At 41.9% G+C, this 16,609-nt stretch overlaps 2 protein-coding genes and 1 non-coding gene across 4 annotated transcripts; 1 reads left to right on the top strand and 2 right to left on the bottom strand.

Moving 5' to 3' along the window:
* Window positions 1-39: 39 nt before the first annotated feature.
* Window positions 40-7,211, bottom strand: fam234b (family with sequence similarity 234 member B). The gene is made up of 13 exons (XM_085453556.1): window positions 7,098-7,211; window positions 5,167-5,715; window positions 4,719-4,823; window positions 3,931-4,098; window positions 3,714-3,829; window positions 3,372-3,522; window positions 2,407-2,548; window positions 2,036-2,236; window positions 1,585-1,663; window positions 1,292-1,459; window positions 1,036-1,156; window positions 713-933; window positions 40-629 (listed from the first exon to the last, which is right to left on the bottom strand). Exons 1-13 carry the CDS (start codon window positions 7,132-7,134, stop codon window positions 561-563), a joined length of 2,127 nt encoding a protein of 708 aa, XP_085309682.1. The 5' UTR covers window positions 7,135-7,211; the 3' UTR covers window positions 40-560.
* A 378-nt stretch (window positions 7,212-7,589) lies between these two features.
* Window positions 7,590-7,743, bottom strand: LOC146710888 (U12 minor spliceosomal RNA). Its single transcript, XR_014920307.1, has one exon. It is a non-coding gene; the product is annotated as a U12 minor spliceosomal RNA (small nuclear RNA).
* A 331-nt stretch (window positions 7,744-8,074) lies between these two features.
* Window positions 8,075-16,482, top strand: poldip3 (polymerase (DNA-directed), delta interacting protein 3). Of its 2 annotated transcripts, none has more exons than XM_085453551.1 (10): window positions 8,075-8,286; window positions 8,891-8,991; window positions 9,077-9,504; window positions 9,591-9,635; window positions 9,741-9,818; window positions 9,939-10,158; window positions 11,650-11,729; window positions 11,858-11,987; window positions 14,210-14,276; window positions 15,278-16,482. In XM_085453551.1, the coding sequence occupies exons 1-10, from the start codon at window positions 8,219-8,221 to the stop codon at window positions 15,492-15,494; spliced, it is 1,434 nt and encodes a 477-aa protein (XP_085309677.1). In that variant the 5' UTR covers window positions 8,075-8,218; the 3' UTR covers window positions 15,495-16,482. The 2 variants fall into 2 exon arrangements, with proteins under 2 accessions (XP_085309677.1, XP_085309676.1); XM_085453550.1 differs by having other exon boundaries at window positions 8,080-8,286; window positions 9,939-10,163; window positions 11,652-11,729.
* Window positions 16,483-16,609: the final 127 nt, after the last annotated feature.

Below are 16,609 nucleotides of genomic sequence, written 5' to 3'. Positions count from 1 at the left end.
CCGACTGCATTTCCCAAAGTTGAAATAAAACACGGAGGCTATACATTGCGCTTTACTTTGTCTTGCAGCTTACATTTAAATATCATAATCCTTAGCAAACAGCGGTTCATTCATCTTAAAAAGTTCAGACGGCAAAAAGGCAAATCAATAAATTACTGTACAGCATTAAATATTTACAGAATTCTTATACTAACTAAAACATCAAGGAGCAGAAGAACAGTAATCATGACAAAATGCATTGAAATAGTGGACCGTACCACACAGTAGATACTGGAATTACGAGAGATGCATGCTAGACATGCACTGTTCAAGTGTTAAGTTACTCCGCTGTTGTCAAGTGAAGAAACAACCAGGTAAAGATCAGACTTCCTAAATGTGACTTAAATTATTTAAAGAAAGTTTCAATTTAAAAAAACAAAACAAAAACAGATGTCTTTCTCAAGTACCAGAAATGAAATTTGACTTTTGTTTGAATCAAACGTGATGTAAACAGCTTCGTGGATGAACTGCCATCATCGCCCCGGTGCAGAGTCATCCGCAGCTTTTCGTCCCTTTCATCCTTACTCAAGTCCTTGTGGCTGTACCGCGTACTTGTGAGGCAGGGTCGTGGTAGCAGAGCTGGCTCCTCGCTACAGAGTTGAGAGAGATTCACTCGTCAAAATTAGCGACACTCCAGATCTGACTGTCCGCACCCTGCGATTCCCTTTCTCACCTGATGTCTGAAGGTCAGATGTCTGAAGAACTTGCTGACCTCACCGGGTTTAAGGGCTCCCGCGGTCTTGCTGCCATCTCCTATCCACACAGTTTGCCCTTTGGTGATAGCAGCTCTGAGGCTCACACACTTGACTATGTAAGTGCTGGGGACAGAGTTGGGCATGGTACTGGAGGACACTGTGATGTAGGATGCGTCTTTCTGATGGTCTTGGTAGCGCACTATCAGTGAGGAAGAGTGGTCATTCATTAAAAAAAGTACAGAGTACAGTACAGAGAGAGGCTCTGTTCTATGTTTCTTTTTAAAGGCACGGTGGCGATTACCTGCAGATGTGACTGCTGTGTCTGTGGTACTGGCGAGCTCCAGCAGAACTGTGGGATATGTAGGATGGAGCAGGTAGAGCTTTCGAATGAGAGGCTCTGCCACGGCAACACCCGGCGACACCTATAAACAGCCGGAGAGCACATTTAGCACAAAAGACTCCTTAACAGAGTCGAGCACAATGGAGTAAAATGATCACAGAGGGCTCCTCTTCCTGGGTTCTCATTAACCTAGCAATTCTATCTGAGGAAGACTTACGGTTGTCTTGGTAACATTCTTCTGTGCTTTGATTGGATCGCTGGCCCAGAACAGGAAAGCGGATTGGCCCGTGGACGTGGAGATTGCAGAAGTTTCTATACGAAGATGGGGACACACGAACTCGGCGGCCCACAAACGGGTCCCATTCGCCCCATCGATGATTAATGTCTGAAAGACAAAGAAGAGGAGGAAAAACCACCAGTAAGATCGGAGCAGATGTTACATGTCAGCAAAGTAATTTCAGCCCTGAGGGGGAAAAAAGCATGAAAGAACCTTTGGTTTGTTTGTTTTACCTTCATGACTCCGTTTGATGAATGCTGAATGAAAAGATCGAGGATTCCATCGCTATTGAAGTGTCCTGCCACTGGTTGACTGTGACATACAAATAAGTATTTTAGGAACGCATATTTTTCTAGTTTTCCAAAGGATGGGACAGATGTTTTGGTGGAATGTGATTTTAAAAAAAAAACAACAACAAAGATCGGGGCATGCAGCTAAAATGAAGTCATGGAAACCATATCTGACTGAGTGCTCTTCTCTCTAATGATTTTGCATTAATCACACGATTACCACACAGAAAGTTGCTAAAACAACAGTTACATGAACTATTGAAAACTTCAGACCACCTCATGGCAATAGTAAGGCGCCCCTCGCCAAAATATAATTTTCAAGCACATCAGTTTGTTCAAACCTCACCACCCTCAAGTGGTTGCTGCAGGGGGGAAAAAATAAACAGGACTGTACCTTTGACTGGAAGCTGTTTTGTAGGTCCATTTCTTTCGCAAATTCTTCTGCCGGAGCAGTAACTGTACGCTGCCTCCATACACCAGCACCCAGTCACTTCTGGTGGAGTTCAGGTTCGAAGCGGTGTCCAGGTTGTTGTGGTTTCTGCCAAAACCAGCCACAAGAGGGAGCAGGAACCTGGCCTGGTCATGGTCACGTGGGCTAGAAAGGACACAACAAAGATCTGATTTTGACTTATTTTAGACAAAAACATATATCTAGTAATCTGCTTTCTACTTTAGTGCCAGCTGGTTAAATGTATTTGGTATTTAACAAACAAAGAAGAGTTTGCACATTGAAAACAGATCTATGCATCAATAGCAGACACCCACCTGTAAATTTGTATGATGGAAGAGAAATTGTCCTTCTTCATGCCCTCCCACCCTGAATCCTTCTTTCGAAGCGCCTGAGTTTCGGGCAGTTTTCCAGTAGCCTGAAAGTAGATGTCTCGCAGGGAGACGGCCTTCACATTACCTAAGGGAACACACGATGACACAAAGTCCTGTGAAACCACCATTAAAATAACTTCAAGGGTCACTTCAATAGTTCTTAAATGAGCTCCTCAGAATCAGTTGTTGTTGTTCAATAACTTTAGTATATTTAATGAAAATATGCTTAATTTTATCTGATTATTTTCCCAGTTAGAAAGCTGTGAATGTCCTTCAAGAAGCCCGGAGAACTATTCCTGACGACTACTTAATGAAATCATAAGAAATCTGCCTAAGACAGATCAGGCTGTGTTGTAGAATAAAGGTGGTCATACCAAATTTTGACTTTCAAGCTGGTTAGAAAACTGTGTTTGCCTAATACAGGATTTCTGTGTGTTTGCACCTGTTTCCCATTTTGCTAGAAAAATATTATAATATGTGTCGTTATAATCAAAACTCTTGCAATATGAGCACACAGAAAAGCTCATGGGGTGATTCTTTTTGGAGCAATCTTTAAGTATTTAAGCAGTTAACCTCATGGTAGTGAATCTAAAAGAAGGAATGAAAGAATAGGAAAGAAAAATATTCCGCTCTTCTCCCCTCTGCTCTTCTTCCCTTTTCTGGGAGGCAGTGGAGAGGTAGAGCGTACAGCTCGATCCGGCGGAGAGGTGTTGGAAGCCAGATCGGGTCCCCCCCTTCATCGCAAGGGGGGACCCGATCTGCCTTTCGTTGAGGCACACAACAATGTGTGCCGCTAGTAAAGTTTCTGAGCTGCTTTTCCTCATAACAGCCACCCCCCAAGATTTTCTCCATTTAAAGCAGTGCATTGTCAGGGATTGTAACATCTAGTCCTTTTACTGAAACGTCACCTAGACCAAACAGGATGTAGTATACTCCTTGTTGTGTCTCATATAGCCAGGGACCAATCAGCGTCCCTTGGGCTGTGACGTTGAAAGGCACAGCACGTCCGAGTAACGCTCCCGTCTCTCCAGAGATCAAAGTCAGAGAGAGATCGAATTTCTGAAAATACACAAAGCAGCAAAAAATAAATAAAAATACAAGCAAACTGTAAATTCTTCAGCTCGTAATGATTGTTAAATGAATTAGAATGAATGAATTGTGCTTACGTGAACACTACAAAAAAAATAATGCTCTGCAAACTGTAACATGCATCAATATAGCACATGAAGAAATAAGGGAGGCTGGCATACATCATCCGCTGGCAGGGTGGCTACAAGCAGATCTGGGTGTGAGTCGCCCTGGAGGTCTGGAAGTAACACTGCCTGAGATTCAATGCTCTTAATTGATGATGACCACAGCTTCTTTCCTGTGGAGGGAAAGGAAATATCTTTGAATGCTTAGAAATGAATACTTGCAGTTGATTAATTTTATTTACTTCTGCACAGCTGGGACAGCACTGAGTCCAACCTGTGGTGCCGTTGACAGCCATGATGTAGGATTTGCAGATGAGGAGGCACACGGGCGACGGCACGGTGCTGTACTGCAGACCACACTGGATGTACATCACAGCCTCTGACATGACATTTTTCCACAGCACCTTGCCGCTGACGGCAGAAAGGGCCACTGCACTGTAAACTGGGATGAAGCGCATACACCATGTATAAATATCAAAGAGGTTACAGAGAGAGAAAGCACACAGAGTCATCTTCAATGACTTTTTGCTGCCAGTGGTAGTGGATCACTGCACAAATTGTATGGAATAATGAAGGACTACATCCAAATTCTTCACCATCACCTCAAATCAACAGCTAGACGGCTGAAACTCAAATGCAGTTCGGTGTTCCAAGAGGTCAATGATCCCAAACACACATCAAAACCAGTTTTGAAATGGATAAAACAGGTTAACATTAGGCTTCTGAACCTCAAATCTACTATCGACTACACTTAAAAACCCGGGTCCATGGTTGGAAACCAACCAATTTAAAGGAACTCCACCAGTTCTGCAGAAGCCAATCAGAATGATGCCAGAAGCAAAATAAATATACACTTGTGCACACGGTTCATTTTTTTTTTAAAGTAATTAAAGATGTGTGCTGTACAATTATTCCAGCCTGGAAAAAGAAGAGTTCAAAGAAACCACTGAAAGCCCAAAATTACCATGACACAAATGCTCATGATGAGTAAGTAAACTTCTGATCACAGCTGTGGATGGGTACCGGCATGAGGCTGCAAAGATATTTACATATCGCACATACTTTGTGTGGTGTGGGTCTCATTGGTCGATTCGGTAACACCCAAGAACACATCCTCCACTGAATCACCATCAACATCCCACAGTGCCAGCGCGGGTGGCGTGACACCTAAAAAGAAAAAAACATGAACACCACCCACTAACAGAAGCAATGTTTCATGTGTAAACAGAGCATGTGATGGGTAGAAAGATGTTTCACAAGCCTGTGTAATGACAGGTGGAAAATTACAGGGTTAGGCACTTTGTCTAGCCTCCACGACTCCTGAATAAGCCTTATTATCGTGGCACCACTCACTTTAGATATCAGCAGAGGAGAGCGAGTTCTTATCAAGCACTGGCTGTTTATTTTTCCTAGTTTACTCTGGAGCTAACTACAGGCCTACTAATCTGTATGCTATGTTACATGATGGGCATTAATAAAAGAGTCCCTAAATGTGCATTAATGTTCTTACCTCCTGTCCCTCCCAGTGCTTTCTCCCACTGCAGCCTCTTTTCCAGGTCTCCCTTCTGGCATGGAATCAGGAACGCACAGAGCAACACAACCACTGTGGCACACACCAGAGGCACCAGAAAAAACGCACTTCGGATAGCGTTCTTCACCCTCAGCCTTTTTTGTTCATCAGAACTGTGAAGCCCTAGCCCAGCACCCCCCATTGCTCCAGGGCCCCCTCTGTCCTCCCTCTTCCTCTCTCCGTCCGAGTCCCTGTGGCTCCAGTACTGCACTCCCTTCATGTCATTCCTGTCCTGCCTGGATTTGCTGGGGAGTCGCTCCCTCCACTCGTCCTCCTCTTCGTCCTCGTCCTCGTCTTGCACCCCGTCTTCCGCGCCGACAAGTCTTCCAGATCGGCCGCCGCGCAGCTTGGAAGACCCCGTGCCCAGGCAGCTATCCCTGCCGAGACCATTTCGGGGGTAGTTGAGCACAAGGTCATCCTCTTCGCTCTCGTCATCACTATCTGCTTGGGTGAGAGGGTCATACTCCCCGAGCTCCGAGCCCTTCTTCCCTGCAAAGACACACAGAAACTGCTCATTAGGAGTACACTGGTTTGAACATGACAGACAGATTCAGACAAATGCTACAAAACTGAACAGACAGCTCTTCACAGTACAAAAGAATAATGACCCAAAGCAAACTGCGAAAGCAACCCGAGTTTCTCAACACAAACAAATTAGATATTATTCAATAGCGGAGTCAGTCACCTGATCTAAACACAATGAAGCACCTATAGAGGAGCTAACAAAACTGAAATCAGAGACCCACAAAACAAGCAGCGACCAAACGTGGCTGCAGTAAAGGCACGACAGAGCATCTCAAGGGAGAAAACACAGCATTTTGTGACGTCAGTGGGTTTTAGACCTCAGGCAAATAGTGACTACAAAGGATTTTCATGCAAGTATTAAAAACTATACTTATATTTAAACGTTAATTTAATATATAATATACAATAATTTTGAGCCTCTGATGTTTGATTACACCACTTTACTACCATACTGTAGAGGTGGGCAGAGGCAAAACTAGAAAAATAGTGGATCTAACGCATCCACTTAACACACTGGTTACTGCTACAACTACACGTTTCTTTTCCAGCTATTTATTTATGAGTGACTTATGTATGTATATATATATATGTATATATTGTACTATTCTTAGTTAGCGTATTGTCTGTCTTGTCTTAATGTTGGTTTATAATGGAGCACTGTAACAAAAAACAATTTCCCCCAGGGATCAATAAAGTATTCTGATTCCTGTATTTTGAGGCATTTTTTTGATTGTAGCCCCCCTATTGCACAATAACACACTTAAAACAACAATAAAAAATAAAAATAGTAATAACACGATGACGTTAGCTTGGTTATTTTATTTCATCAATGCTTGTCAGCATTTTTTTTTCACATTACAGATTTCTTTAATTAAATAGAAATACCATTAGAAGAAAGAATGGAAAGAAGAACAGAATAGAATAGAAATAGTATTACCGTAATACAGGCAATGATGGGCATCACTGTTTCCAGTAGGATATTGTCGCCAGGTCTGAGCTTGTATTATGTATTTGTCATGATTTTTTTTTAATGGTGAACTGTCTAACAGCAGGTTGTTAACATTAGCGAGCAGCGCCGTCAACGTGCCGCTCTGACGCTGCACTACACAAACAGAAAAACTGCGGCCATCTGATTTGACTAGGATTAAAAAATTGGCACGAGAAATTGGCAGAGATAAAACGGAAAACCTGACAACTGCGTATGACAAGCCAGTAAAATCAAATGACTTCGCTACATTGAGAAGGCTGAGAAGCGAAATGGGAGAGCACAGACTATCAATGAAGCTAAGCTCCGTTACGTCTGCACATTGGTCTGATAAATAATACAAATCAGTGCGGCATCTTACCGGGCAGTTTGAGGGCACGGGACAGCGCTGCAGCCATTTCTCCTCTAACAGAGCCGACGTGAGGTAGCAGTGATGTACGAACCCACAGACTCACCGAACCAACAGTTTGGCTTTGCGCCAGACCATTTGCATCATGGGACTTGTAGTTTATGAGGAACTCTTGTTTTGCGACGTCTGTAACTGTACATATATATTTATAAACAGTGTAAAAACATCATGGACATTGACTACATGCTAAATTTGAAATCATCACATCATTTTTGAACGATATAATTACCCTATAGATGATACATGAAGTAAATATTTATGCGGCATATTTATTTGCTATATTTCGCAATATCGTTGTGTTCTTTTGCACTTTGGAACTTGGGGCATGCTCCCCCACGATGTAATTACCATACCTAACACTCCAATTACAAGTTTATTACCTTCGGTAATATATGTATGTTAGTAGAGGACAGCAGCTTTTTATTTTGACAGTGTTTGGGACTCGGGGAAGGTCCTTGTCCCACGAGGCATCTCGCAAAGTAGGCGAGTCACCTCAGCAGGCAGACCTGTGCCCTTTCAAAAATTAATCTCGTTAATTGTACGAGGACACGGGCGTCACCCCGCGTCGTTATTTTCCTTACTCATCAGTTTAAGGCATGACCCCACTACGGTGGAGGACGGGCATAGACCACGTACACAGGCACTCTCTATTATGGTTTCAAATATAAGGTTCCTCCATTGCGTTTTTTAAGTTTCTGTCGAATTGTCTTATTTCCGTGAGTAAAGAAACGATCGATTAGCCAGATTCTGACCCTTTTAATAGTTATATGCAATGTTTATGTCGTAAAATCGCTGCGCTATGTGACACAAAGGATCATGGGTATGCAGGTATGCGCGCTATTCGTATTTCGTCAAGACTAATCGATCACAGATTTATTACGGTAGCAACACGGTCGTGTTTTAATTGTCTTTGTGTGTATTTCGAAGACGACAACGTTAGCTATTTCGAATCTTCTATAAAATATCATAATTCTTCAAATAGCCATTTTGGATTTTGGCCCAAATCGGTTCCCGTAGTCATAGCCCCCAAGAAATCTCAGGCGCGCACGCGCTTTTGGAAAGTGTGTGAGAAAATGGCAGACGTCTCTCTGGATGAAGTTATACGACAGCGCCGTATTAACGTCAAAGCTGCAGCGAAAAGGTATTTTTTGAGTGTGGGGAGACTGGTGCATGTGTGTTTATTAAGGATTTCGAAACTTGTAGTAACATTTCTAAGCGCATATCGAAAACTTAGTGCTGCTTGTAGCTACTCGACAGTCGTAAGCTAACGTTAGCATGTTACAGCTAGCAGCGATTACGGGCTGAAAGCTAGTCTAATAGTGGCTTCAACAAACTGTAGGCCTTCACATTTGAAGCCATTCATATTGGAGACAAAGAAAACGCAGTTTAATCTCGGAACCACTCTCCGCTTAACTAAACAGATTTCTTTGTTTAAGTCTTTAAATTGCTCGTCTCTTTCAGCATTTTGTTTGTAGCTTCACTCGTCAGGCTTGGCTAACTAGCACGCTAGTGCTTTTGTTGGCAACAAATCGTAGTTTTGTCCTCACGTAATGAACAAATGTGGTAGCTGGAATGGGTAAAATTTTCCATAATTTTCAATAATCCATAAGTTTCCATAATCATCTGAGAAAAAAAATCATATTCAATGTGTTTCTAGAAGTGATTGTAACGTGGAAGGTATCGCCCTAATGCATGTTGTTGTGTTTGTGTTGTTGTTGAACCTAATGAAACCTTGTTTTTCTCAGGCCAGCGTTTGGACGAGGTTCAGGAGGAGATGGGAAAAGTTTTGATGCCAGACAGAAGATTGGAGTTAATGATGTGAGACAGAGGCTTGGAGGAGGCACAGGTAAAGTCCAGCAGATCAGTGGGTGTAAATGTTACTTTGTAATGAGCAAAGTCATTGTCTTAAAACTCTCAATTTCTCCCCTTAGGTTTTCAAGTAAAAGATGCCAGAGAGAAGCTGGGGCAGAAAGATGCTCGTTTCAAAATCCGTGGCAGGGGAGGAGCAGGAGTGGTGCAAGATGCACGTCAGATGATCAACTCACGCAAGCAGGGACAGAGTCAGTTCACCGTCTCTGCACCGACCACACTAAAGACAGCAGTAACACAACATTTACAGAGCCAGACGCTTGTGCCGCAGATACAGATACACACCAACAACAATCTTGCTGGTGTGAATACAAGGCAGTTTGGTTCTAATGCACAAGGACCGAGTCTGAAGGCCAGTGCAGTACCACAGCTGAGCAATAATGCAAGAATGATGGATGCTCGTGATAGGCTGAGCCTCAAGAGGAGCATTGGAGGGACACAGACACAAGCAGCAGTTGCACCACCTTTAAAGATAACTAAGACCATCCAGGTGAGAATAAATAAATCAGGCTTGTATGCTTGTAGAAATATACAGTCAGAACTTCCTTAAGTAATGTATTATGTTTCTTTTTCCAGCAACGTCCAGTAGGGATGTTAGGAGGAATACGTGCCGCTACACAGGTAGATTAGTTTCTCTTGACATATTTAAATGTAACAGGACATTTATGAGCCCATTTCTAAAGATTTAAGATATCATACTAAAAGGATTACTTTGTTTTTCTACAGCCTACTCTAAATGAGCATGATGACGCCCCGAATAAACAGTTAAAGATCACAACTGCAAACAATTTGTTACAATCTCGGGTAAGATGTTTCTCTGTGACAAGGCTACATGTGGGCCTTTATACAGAAACTTCAGCATGTCTGCTGTGCGTACCTACATGAACTAGAGTGTTATCTATCTTGTCTCTTTTTTTCACACAGCCTGGTACAGCAGGCTCAGCTTTCTCCATGTCAGCCCCCATCACCAAGGTGGTTAAGAATGATGCTTACACGGCCCCACGGCCCGCTGTTCCTGTGGCTTCTCCTCGGCCCACTACCAGCCTGGCTGCCACTCGGTCTTCAGCTGCAGCCTTACAGCCAGTCTCTAGGACTCTTCAGCAAAGCACAGCAGAAACCAGTGCAACAGCTCCTCCTCCTCCTCCTCAGGTAAATCCATTCATTTTTATCTGCAGCTCAGTGTGTGTTCTTTCAAATTGTGCTCATATAACTTGTGTTATTATGGTTTTTATTATTATAATTGGTCTTTTGGCTTGATGCAGCAAGTCAGACAAGTTTCTAATATAACAACTGCATCATGCCCCAGACAAAGGAAAATAATTGATTTCCTTTAATTGCTTTATATATAGCTGGGATGTGTGACATATAGTATTGTCACAACACTAGAATTTGAAACTCGATACTGATACCTCCCATTTTCAATACAACATCAAATATTTTGGCCATTTGCCCATAGTGCTACAACAGCAGTCCTGGCAATAAGGTCTTTTTTTTTTTTTTTGCAAAGTTAACGTGTTACCAGCCGGCTCACAGCTGGCTACAAAAAAAATAACAAACACATTTTAATAAATTATTGTAAAAGTAGAAAAGCTATTTTATCATATTGTCCACATCTGCCATTTCTTCCCTGTTCACACTGCTCTGCCTCAGTCTGCAGCCCTTCTTCTCCTCAGCTCTGCTCTTCAGGCCCGTCTGATTCTGCTGCTCTGAATTTTACTCTTTATTTTACTCAGATTAGTTCTCCACACTCTGGACTGACATCAAATTCGGAAATGCGAGCTTTACTGATCTCTGAAATTCCTCTTGAAGTGTTATTCAGTGTTAACTACTTCAGCTGTTAGTGAAGGGAGTAGCTGTGTGTCTGTCTGCACCTGTGCTGTGGGATCTTAAATCTTAATTTGATATTTTTAATATCGATTAATACCCAAGTATTGATTTTTATTTGACAATATTAAAAATAACTAGCGTAATTTTAAGATAAAAAATTTAAATCTTCAAGATAACAAATAACTAATGTTGTAACAAAAATGTAGTGGAATATAGACTATGGCCACTTTTAGAAACAGTCCCGCATCCTGCAGAAATTATGCCGACAGTCAAAGGCAACAGCTGCTGTCAGTCTGCAGCTACATTTCTGCCACATTTCAAGATCTGCCAGCAGCCTGTCTTCATACAGACCCTTTAATTTTTACTTGCTCTTAATTCAATAAACAGCTGTCACTTTGTAAAACATTGTGGAGGTAAATCTTTTCTGTTTGTTTCATGCTTAAACTTAAACCACCGTTTAATATGTTTAAAGAACTTTGATTGGCTTTTAACTGTTATGCTCATACTATCCTTGCCTTTTTTGCCATCCATGCCACACCACAATGAACTCTTCTTACATCCGTAGATTTGCACATTTAAAGGGAAACGTGTAACGTGCAAAAGGCTAACAGGTGAAAATACTGAATGCAAGATAGAATGAAAAAATTTTTTTTCTTTGGTTGTTTTTGTTTTTTAAACCTGGCTGCAGACTCTTTATCAAATAGACCCCTGCAGTGATTCTGTTACATGTATCAGTTCGATTGATATTTAATGTGTTCACACAATCTTTACATTTACTTGACTGTTTGGTTTTGTCATTTTTCATTTCAGCCTACTTTTAGTCCTTTGGAGGGGACAAAAATAACAGTGAACAACCTGCATCCCCGAGTCACTGAGGAGGACATAGTGGTGAGGAAATTGCTCTGTTTGCCTTTAACCTTTTCTTGTTTGAGATTAAAATGATGTGCAGAGTGCTGTGAGTACCGTGATGAGTCATTCAGTGTGTATTTGTAATGCCTGTCAATATTTGTCCACAGGAACTGTTCTGTGTGTGCGGTGCCTTGAAGCGAGCACGGCTGGTGAAGGTGGGCGTAGCTGAAGTGGTGTTTGTCCGTAAAGAGGACGCTGTGAGCGCATACAGGAAGTACAACAATCGCTGCTTGGACGGTGAGTGCCAAGAGCAAGGACGCACACATGAAAGTCTTCTGTTTAACATGCAGTTTAATGGCTGCTGTAGCAGCGAGATGTTTTGCGAGCATGTTATACATCATATATATAGTGTTGTGAAAACGTGTTAGACTCCTTTCTGATACCGTAGTACAGTTTTCTGGTTCGTGTCAGACTTTTCATAACGAAACCATGTCCATGGTACAGACGTAGCCCCTCGTTTAGAAATAAGGACCTCGATTTGTTTTGATTAGTCTTTCTGTTTGGATCTACCTGGTTCTGCCTCATCTTCACTGGCCGTGCTGGTATTCTCTGTGCCTGCATCCACGTGGTGACTGTAAGCGCCATTTATAGTTACTACATGTTTTTGAAGTCATTTGTTTGATGCAGATTCTGAAATTTGATGTCTGAGAATAATGTATTTCGTCGTCATCTCAGTTTATTTAGAAGGCAAAACCTCAACAGGATCTTCAGCTTTATTGTGAAAGGTTTATGTGGAAAATAAACAAGCCGACGGCGGAGCCACACGTTGGGTTTACTGTCGTTGTTGCTAACGACAACGCGTAAAAACAGTCGCTTATCTGTCTGTAGTGTGGTTATTTTAAATATAGGAGAAAGAGAGAACTTTAAGAAATGAATTTAGCCATTACAGTGACCATGAAAACACTGAAAAAATACTGCAGTAAACAGTAGGGATGGGTATCGTTTAGGTTTTATCCGATACCGGTGCCAAACCGGTACTTTTGAAACGGTGCCGGTGCTTAAACGGTGCTCAAACCGGTGCTTAAAGAATGGAGAACACAAAATTGGTCCAAAAACCTCTCATGTTCAGCTGTTTTTTTTGTAAAAAGATAACAATGTTAACCTTTTCTGCAGCTATGGGGCATATATGGTATCACTCTTGGCTGGAAGCAGTGCTTAAACAATGGAAAAAACACCAACTTTGTCCAAAAACCTCTCATGTTTAACTGTTTTCCACTTTTTCTTTGGTCATTTTAGCCTTTTTGGCCAGGGTGAAGGGAGTATCTGCCATCAAACAAGAAGACAGCTGCATGTAACTACGACGGTGTTTGCTAGTTCACCTTACATGCATTAATGTAATAACATGGTTAGCCTACTCAACGTAAATTACACACGGACAACATTAAGCTACTCACGCAGAGAAGAACGGCTGCTGCTGCATCATCATCCGTCATCATTTCTGCTACACTGGCAGGGCTAGGGGCCAGGACTCTCCTCTTCAGGTTTTTGGGGGATGTTGCTAACTCCGGGTCCGATAACAGGCAACCCACCCGCAGTAGATGTGCTCGGTGTGAGGTCTCGCAGCAAGCTATCAAATACGGCGCATTTTTCGGCTTTTAAAAAAAACGCTACGCGTCGCCAGGTGTTTCATCGGATTCGAGGTGTTACCTCCTTTGCACAGTATCAGCTTAAAGCACTTGTTGCAGGCTGCTGAGTTTGCATCTTTTGCTGTGAAGTACAGCTAGACTTTTGACCGCTTCGCCTTGGGCATTTTTAATCTGTAGCTCTGCTCTAAAAGAACGTACGTACCTGGACCCGCCTACTATCCTCGGAAACGTAAAATGATTGGCTAGAATTCAAAGTGTATGACATCTCAGGAAAAAAAAGCACCGAAATAAAGCACCGAAATGTGCGCTGCTTTTCGGTCTGGTTACTACCGTTTATGTCATGGCACCGGATACCGGTACCCATCCCTAGTAAACAGTTTATTTTGTGACACCAAGAAACAAATGATAGCGTAAAATGAAACGTTAGACATTTTCATATCGTCATCCGATATATATCGTTATTTCGAACAGCCCTAGGTGTTAGTGTGATGCCAAACTTCCTTCACAGTGATGTGATAGACTCATTGCCAGTTATTCCAAGTGCTTGATTGTAGTTCTTAATGCCAAGAGTGGCACAACCTGCTATTAGGTTTGCAGGGCAATAACATTTTCATATCACGCCCCTTAGGATTGGGTAGCTTCTACGTTAGTGAACAAAGTCCTTATTTGAAAACTGCATTTTGTATTTACTCAGGTTTTCTTTGTGTGATATTCAAATTTGTTTGATCTGAAACATTCAAGTGTGGCAAACATGCAAAAACCTAAGATATCAGGAAAGGGGCAAATAGTTTTTCACAGATCTGTATGTGGTCAGGATCGTTGTGATTGGTTCATTTATGTCATCTGTTTTTTCCTTTTCTTGTCCACCCCCAGGCCAACCCATGAAGTGTAACCTTCATATTCAGGGAAATGTCATCACTTCTGATCAACCCATTCTATTGTGAGTGAGCCCTCGAGGCTTCTTTAGTTAATTTCAAATGAATCTCTACTCAATTGTGTTTGCGTGTGAGACCAGGGTTGGCTCAGACAGAGAGAGGGGACAGTATGTATAAGCGGTCCATGAAAAGGCAGTGAGTCACTGTATCCTCGTTATATGTGACCTTTTGTATAGACATGGTATGTAGTGTGTTGGGTAAGTGAAAATCCAAATAACAGAACTGGTTAAAATGCATTACAGTGCTGATCAGCATCCTTCTACCCTTCACAGACTTCCTCTGTATAGGAAGAATCCTAAATTAAAGAAATCATTGTTTTGCATATTTTCATTGTGCCATAATCTGGCTTTTATCTACATACTAAAACCTATTAGCTATCCATTCACTGCATTCCTAAAGTAAAAAGTATTTTATTGTGGTCCTCTTGTGGTGCTGTCTAAAGTGAGCGACTCTGACTCCCGTCCCCCTTAAGGAAACTTTCTTCTGATTGGCTACCCATCATTAACAGAAGGGGTGAACATTGTGTGTGTGCGGGGCTTTTGTGCTCACAGCCAGAGCTGTGAGACTTAAATGACCGTGTTGTCCTCTTGTCCCCTTTCACTGACTTCACACAGATTCAGGAATAGAAAGAATAGTTTGAAAACAAACATTTAAAACAGTCTTTTAGCTTTGGTGACCTTAGTGGGCATATTTAATATGAACTGAGGCAAACTGTATATAAGGGAAAGCACCATAAGTCCATTTTGAGCTGGTTAGTAGCATTATTACATTGCTTTTGAAAAACAAGCTATTTGTATTTAAAGAAATGGATGTTATCAAGTTTAACTTCACACTGAAATGTAAATACCAGGTGCTGTTGCTGTGATCTCCACTAGAGGTCAGGCATGTAACCCTTTTGGCCTAACAGCTGTCTCTTTAACTGAACTCAGTGGGAGGGGACCCCTCTGTGTTGTTTGAACCATTAAAGGACTTAAAAAATAGTAACAACTGTTTGACTTGCCCACAGGCGACTCAGCGATACTCCGGGTACAGGCAGCAGCACAAAGAAAGAAGGTCTGCCCGCCTCCTTATCACGGCCCGCCGGTCAGCGTTCCTCCTCTCAGCCCACTCCAGAGGTGGACCCCCAGACCATCCTCAAAGCTCTCTTCAAGTCCACTACACAGTCGACCTCCACCACTGAGCCTCCCAGCTCACAGGCCACTGCCTTTCGCATCAAGATATAGCCCACGTCTAAAGTGAAAACTCTGTCTGTTCATGTTAGTGCATTCTCAGTGTTCTCATTTCAAACTGTGGTGTTCACATTGACAGCAGCCAGCACACATTCTCATGAAACTAATTTTTACACATTTGATATACATGACTCCTGCGAACGTGAAATTCATCATTCATGCATCCTTGTTTGGGTTTTATCAAAAGTCACCTGTTGGTTTTGGAAACGGAGCGGGGGGAAGTTTCATATGATCTTTTAATCCGATGTAGAGGTGGAGGAGGGGTAGTACCAAATTTAATTGCAACGGGTGTTTGGGGTTTTTTTTTTGTATATTAAGTGACAGTTTGATTTAGTTTAATATATATCCCGTCATTGCCGCTTGCCTCCAACTTCCAAAAGAGTAGGAGTTTAAAAAAAAAAAAACCCAGCCCAAACCCTTTGACTAATTGAGGACTGTGTGGTAGTGTTATTCTTGAGAGTTATGTAATATTTAAGGCTGAATATTCATGCAGGTGTGTTCATTTATCTTACCTGTGCTTCCCTTTGGGTTTAATGAGTGTGTATAATGCATTGGGGGAAAAATATATACAGACAAAACAAAAAACCAAACGTCTGTCATGTCTGTTTTATTAGGAAGGACAGTTTGGTTAAAATGTGGGAAGATGATTTAAATTGAGCCCAAAGTGATGCCAAAATAACTGAAAATACCTGCAAATCGGGGACTGGCGTAAGCTACATAATACCATAATAACTTCAGTAAGCTAGCTCTGAAACGGACATGTCAGTTTATTTAGTTTTAACATTCTTGTGGCATCCAGACTCGTATGCTCCGTGACTGGTTTTTGCTTGATGGTCAACATGTTTAATTCTTTCTATTATTACTCCTGATTTGTGTTGAAAGACTGTAATTTACGTTCTACTGCATTCTTGGTCTGTAATGCAAGACGAGACAAAGTGGTAGGATGTATCTGAAATGTCACCATTAAATATTTAGCTTTGTAGATGATGTCTGAGACTCTTTGCTTTTCATATCATGATCTCTTTGTTGATTTATGTATCTGTGCTGTTAGGCTTTCTAAAAACAGTTCTGGACTTGTGAATGATTTACAAGTCTGGTGCTGAACCTTT

Source organism: Copadichromis virginalis, linkage group LG4, assembly GCF_057382275.1.
Source record: "Copadichromis virginalis isolate Kocher_CV1m ecotype Utaka linkage group LG4, C_Virginalis_male_GT1.1, whole genome shotgun sequence".
Lineage (NCBI taxonomy): Eukaryota > Metazoa > Chordata > Actinopteri > Cichliformes > Cichlidae > Copadichromis > Copadichromis virginalis.
This window is presented reverse-complemented; position numbering and strand designations above follow the sequence as displayed.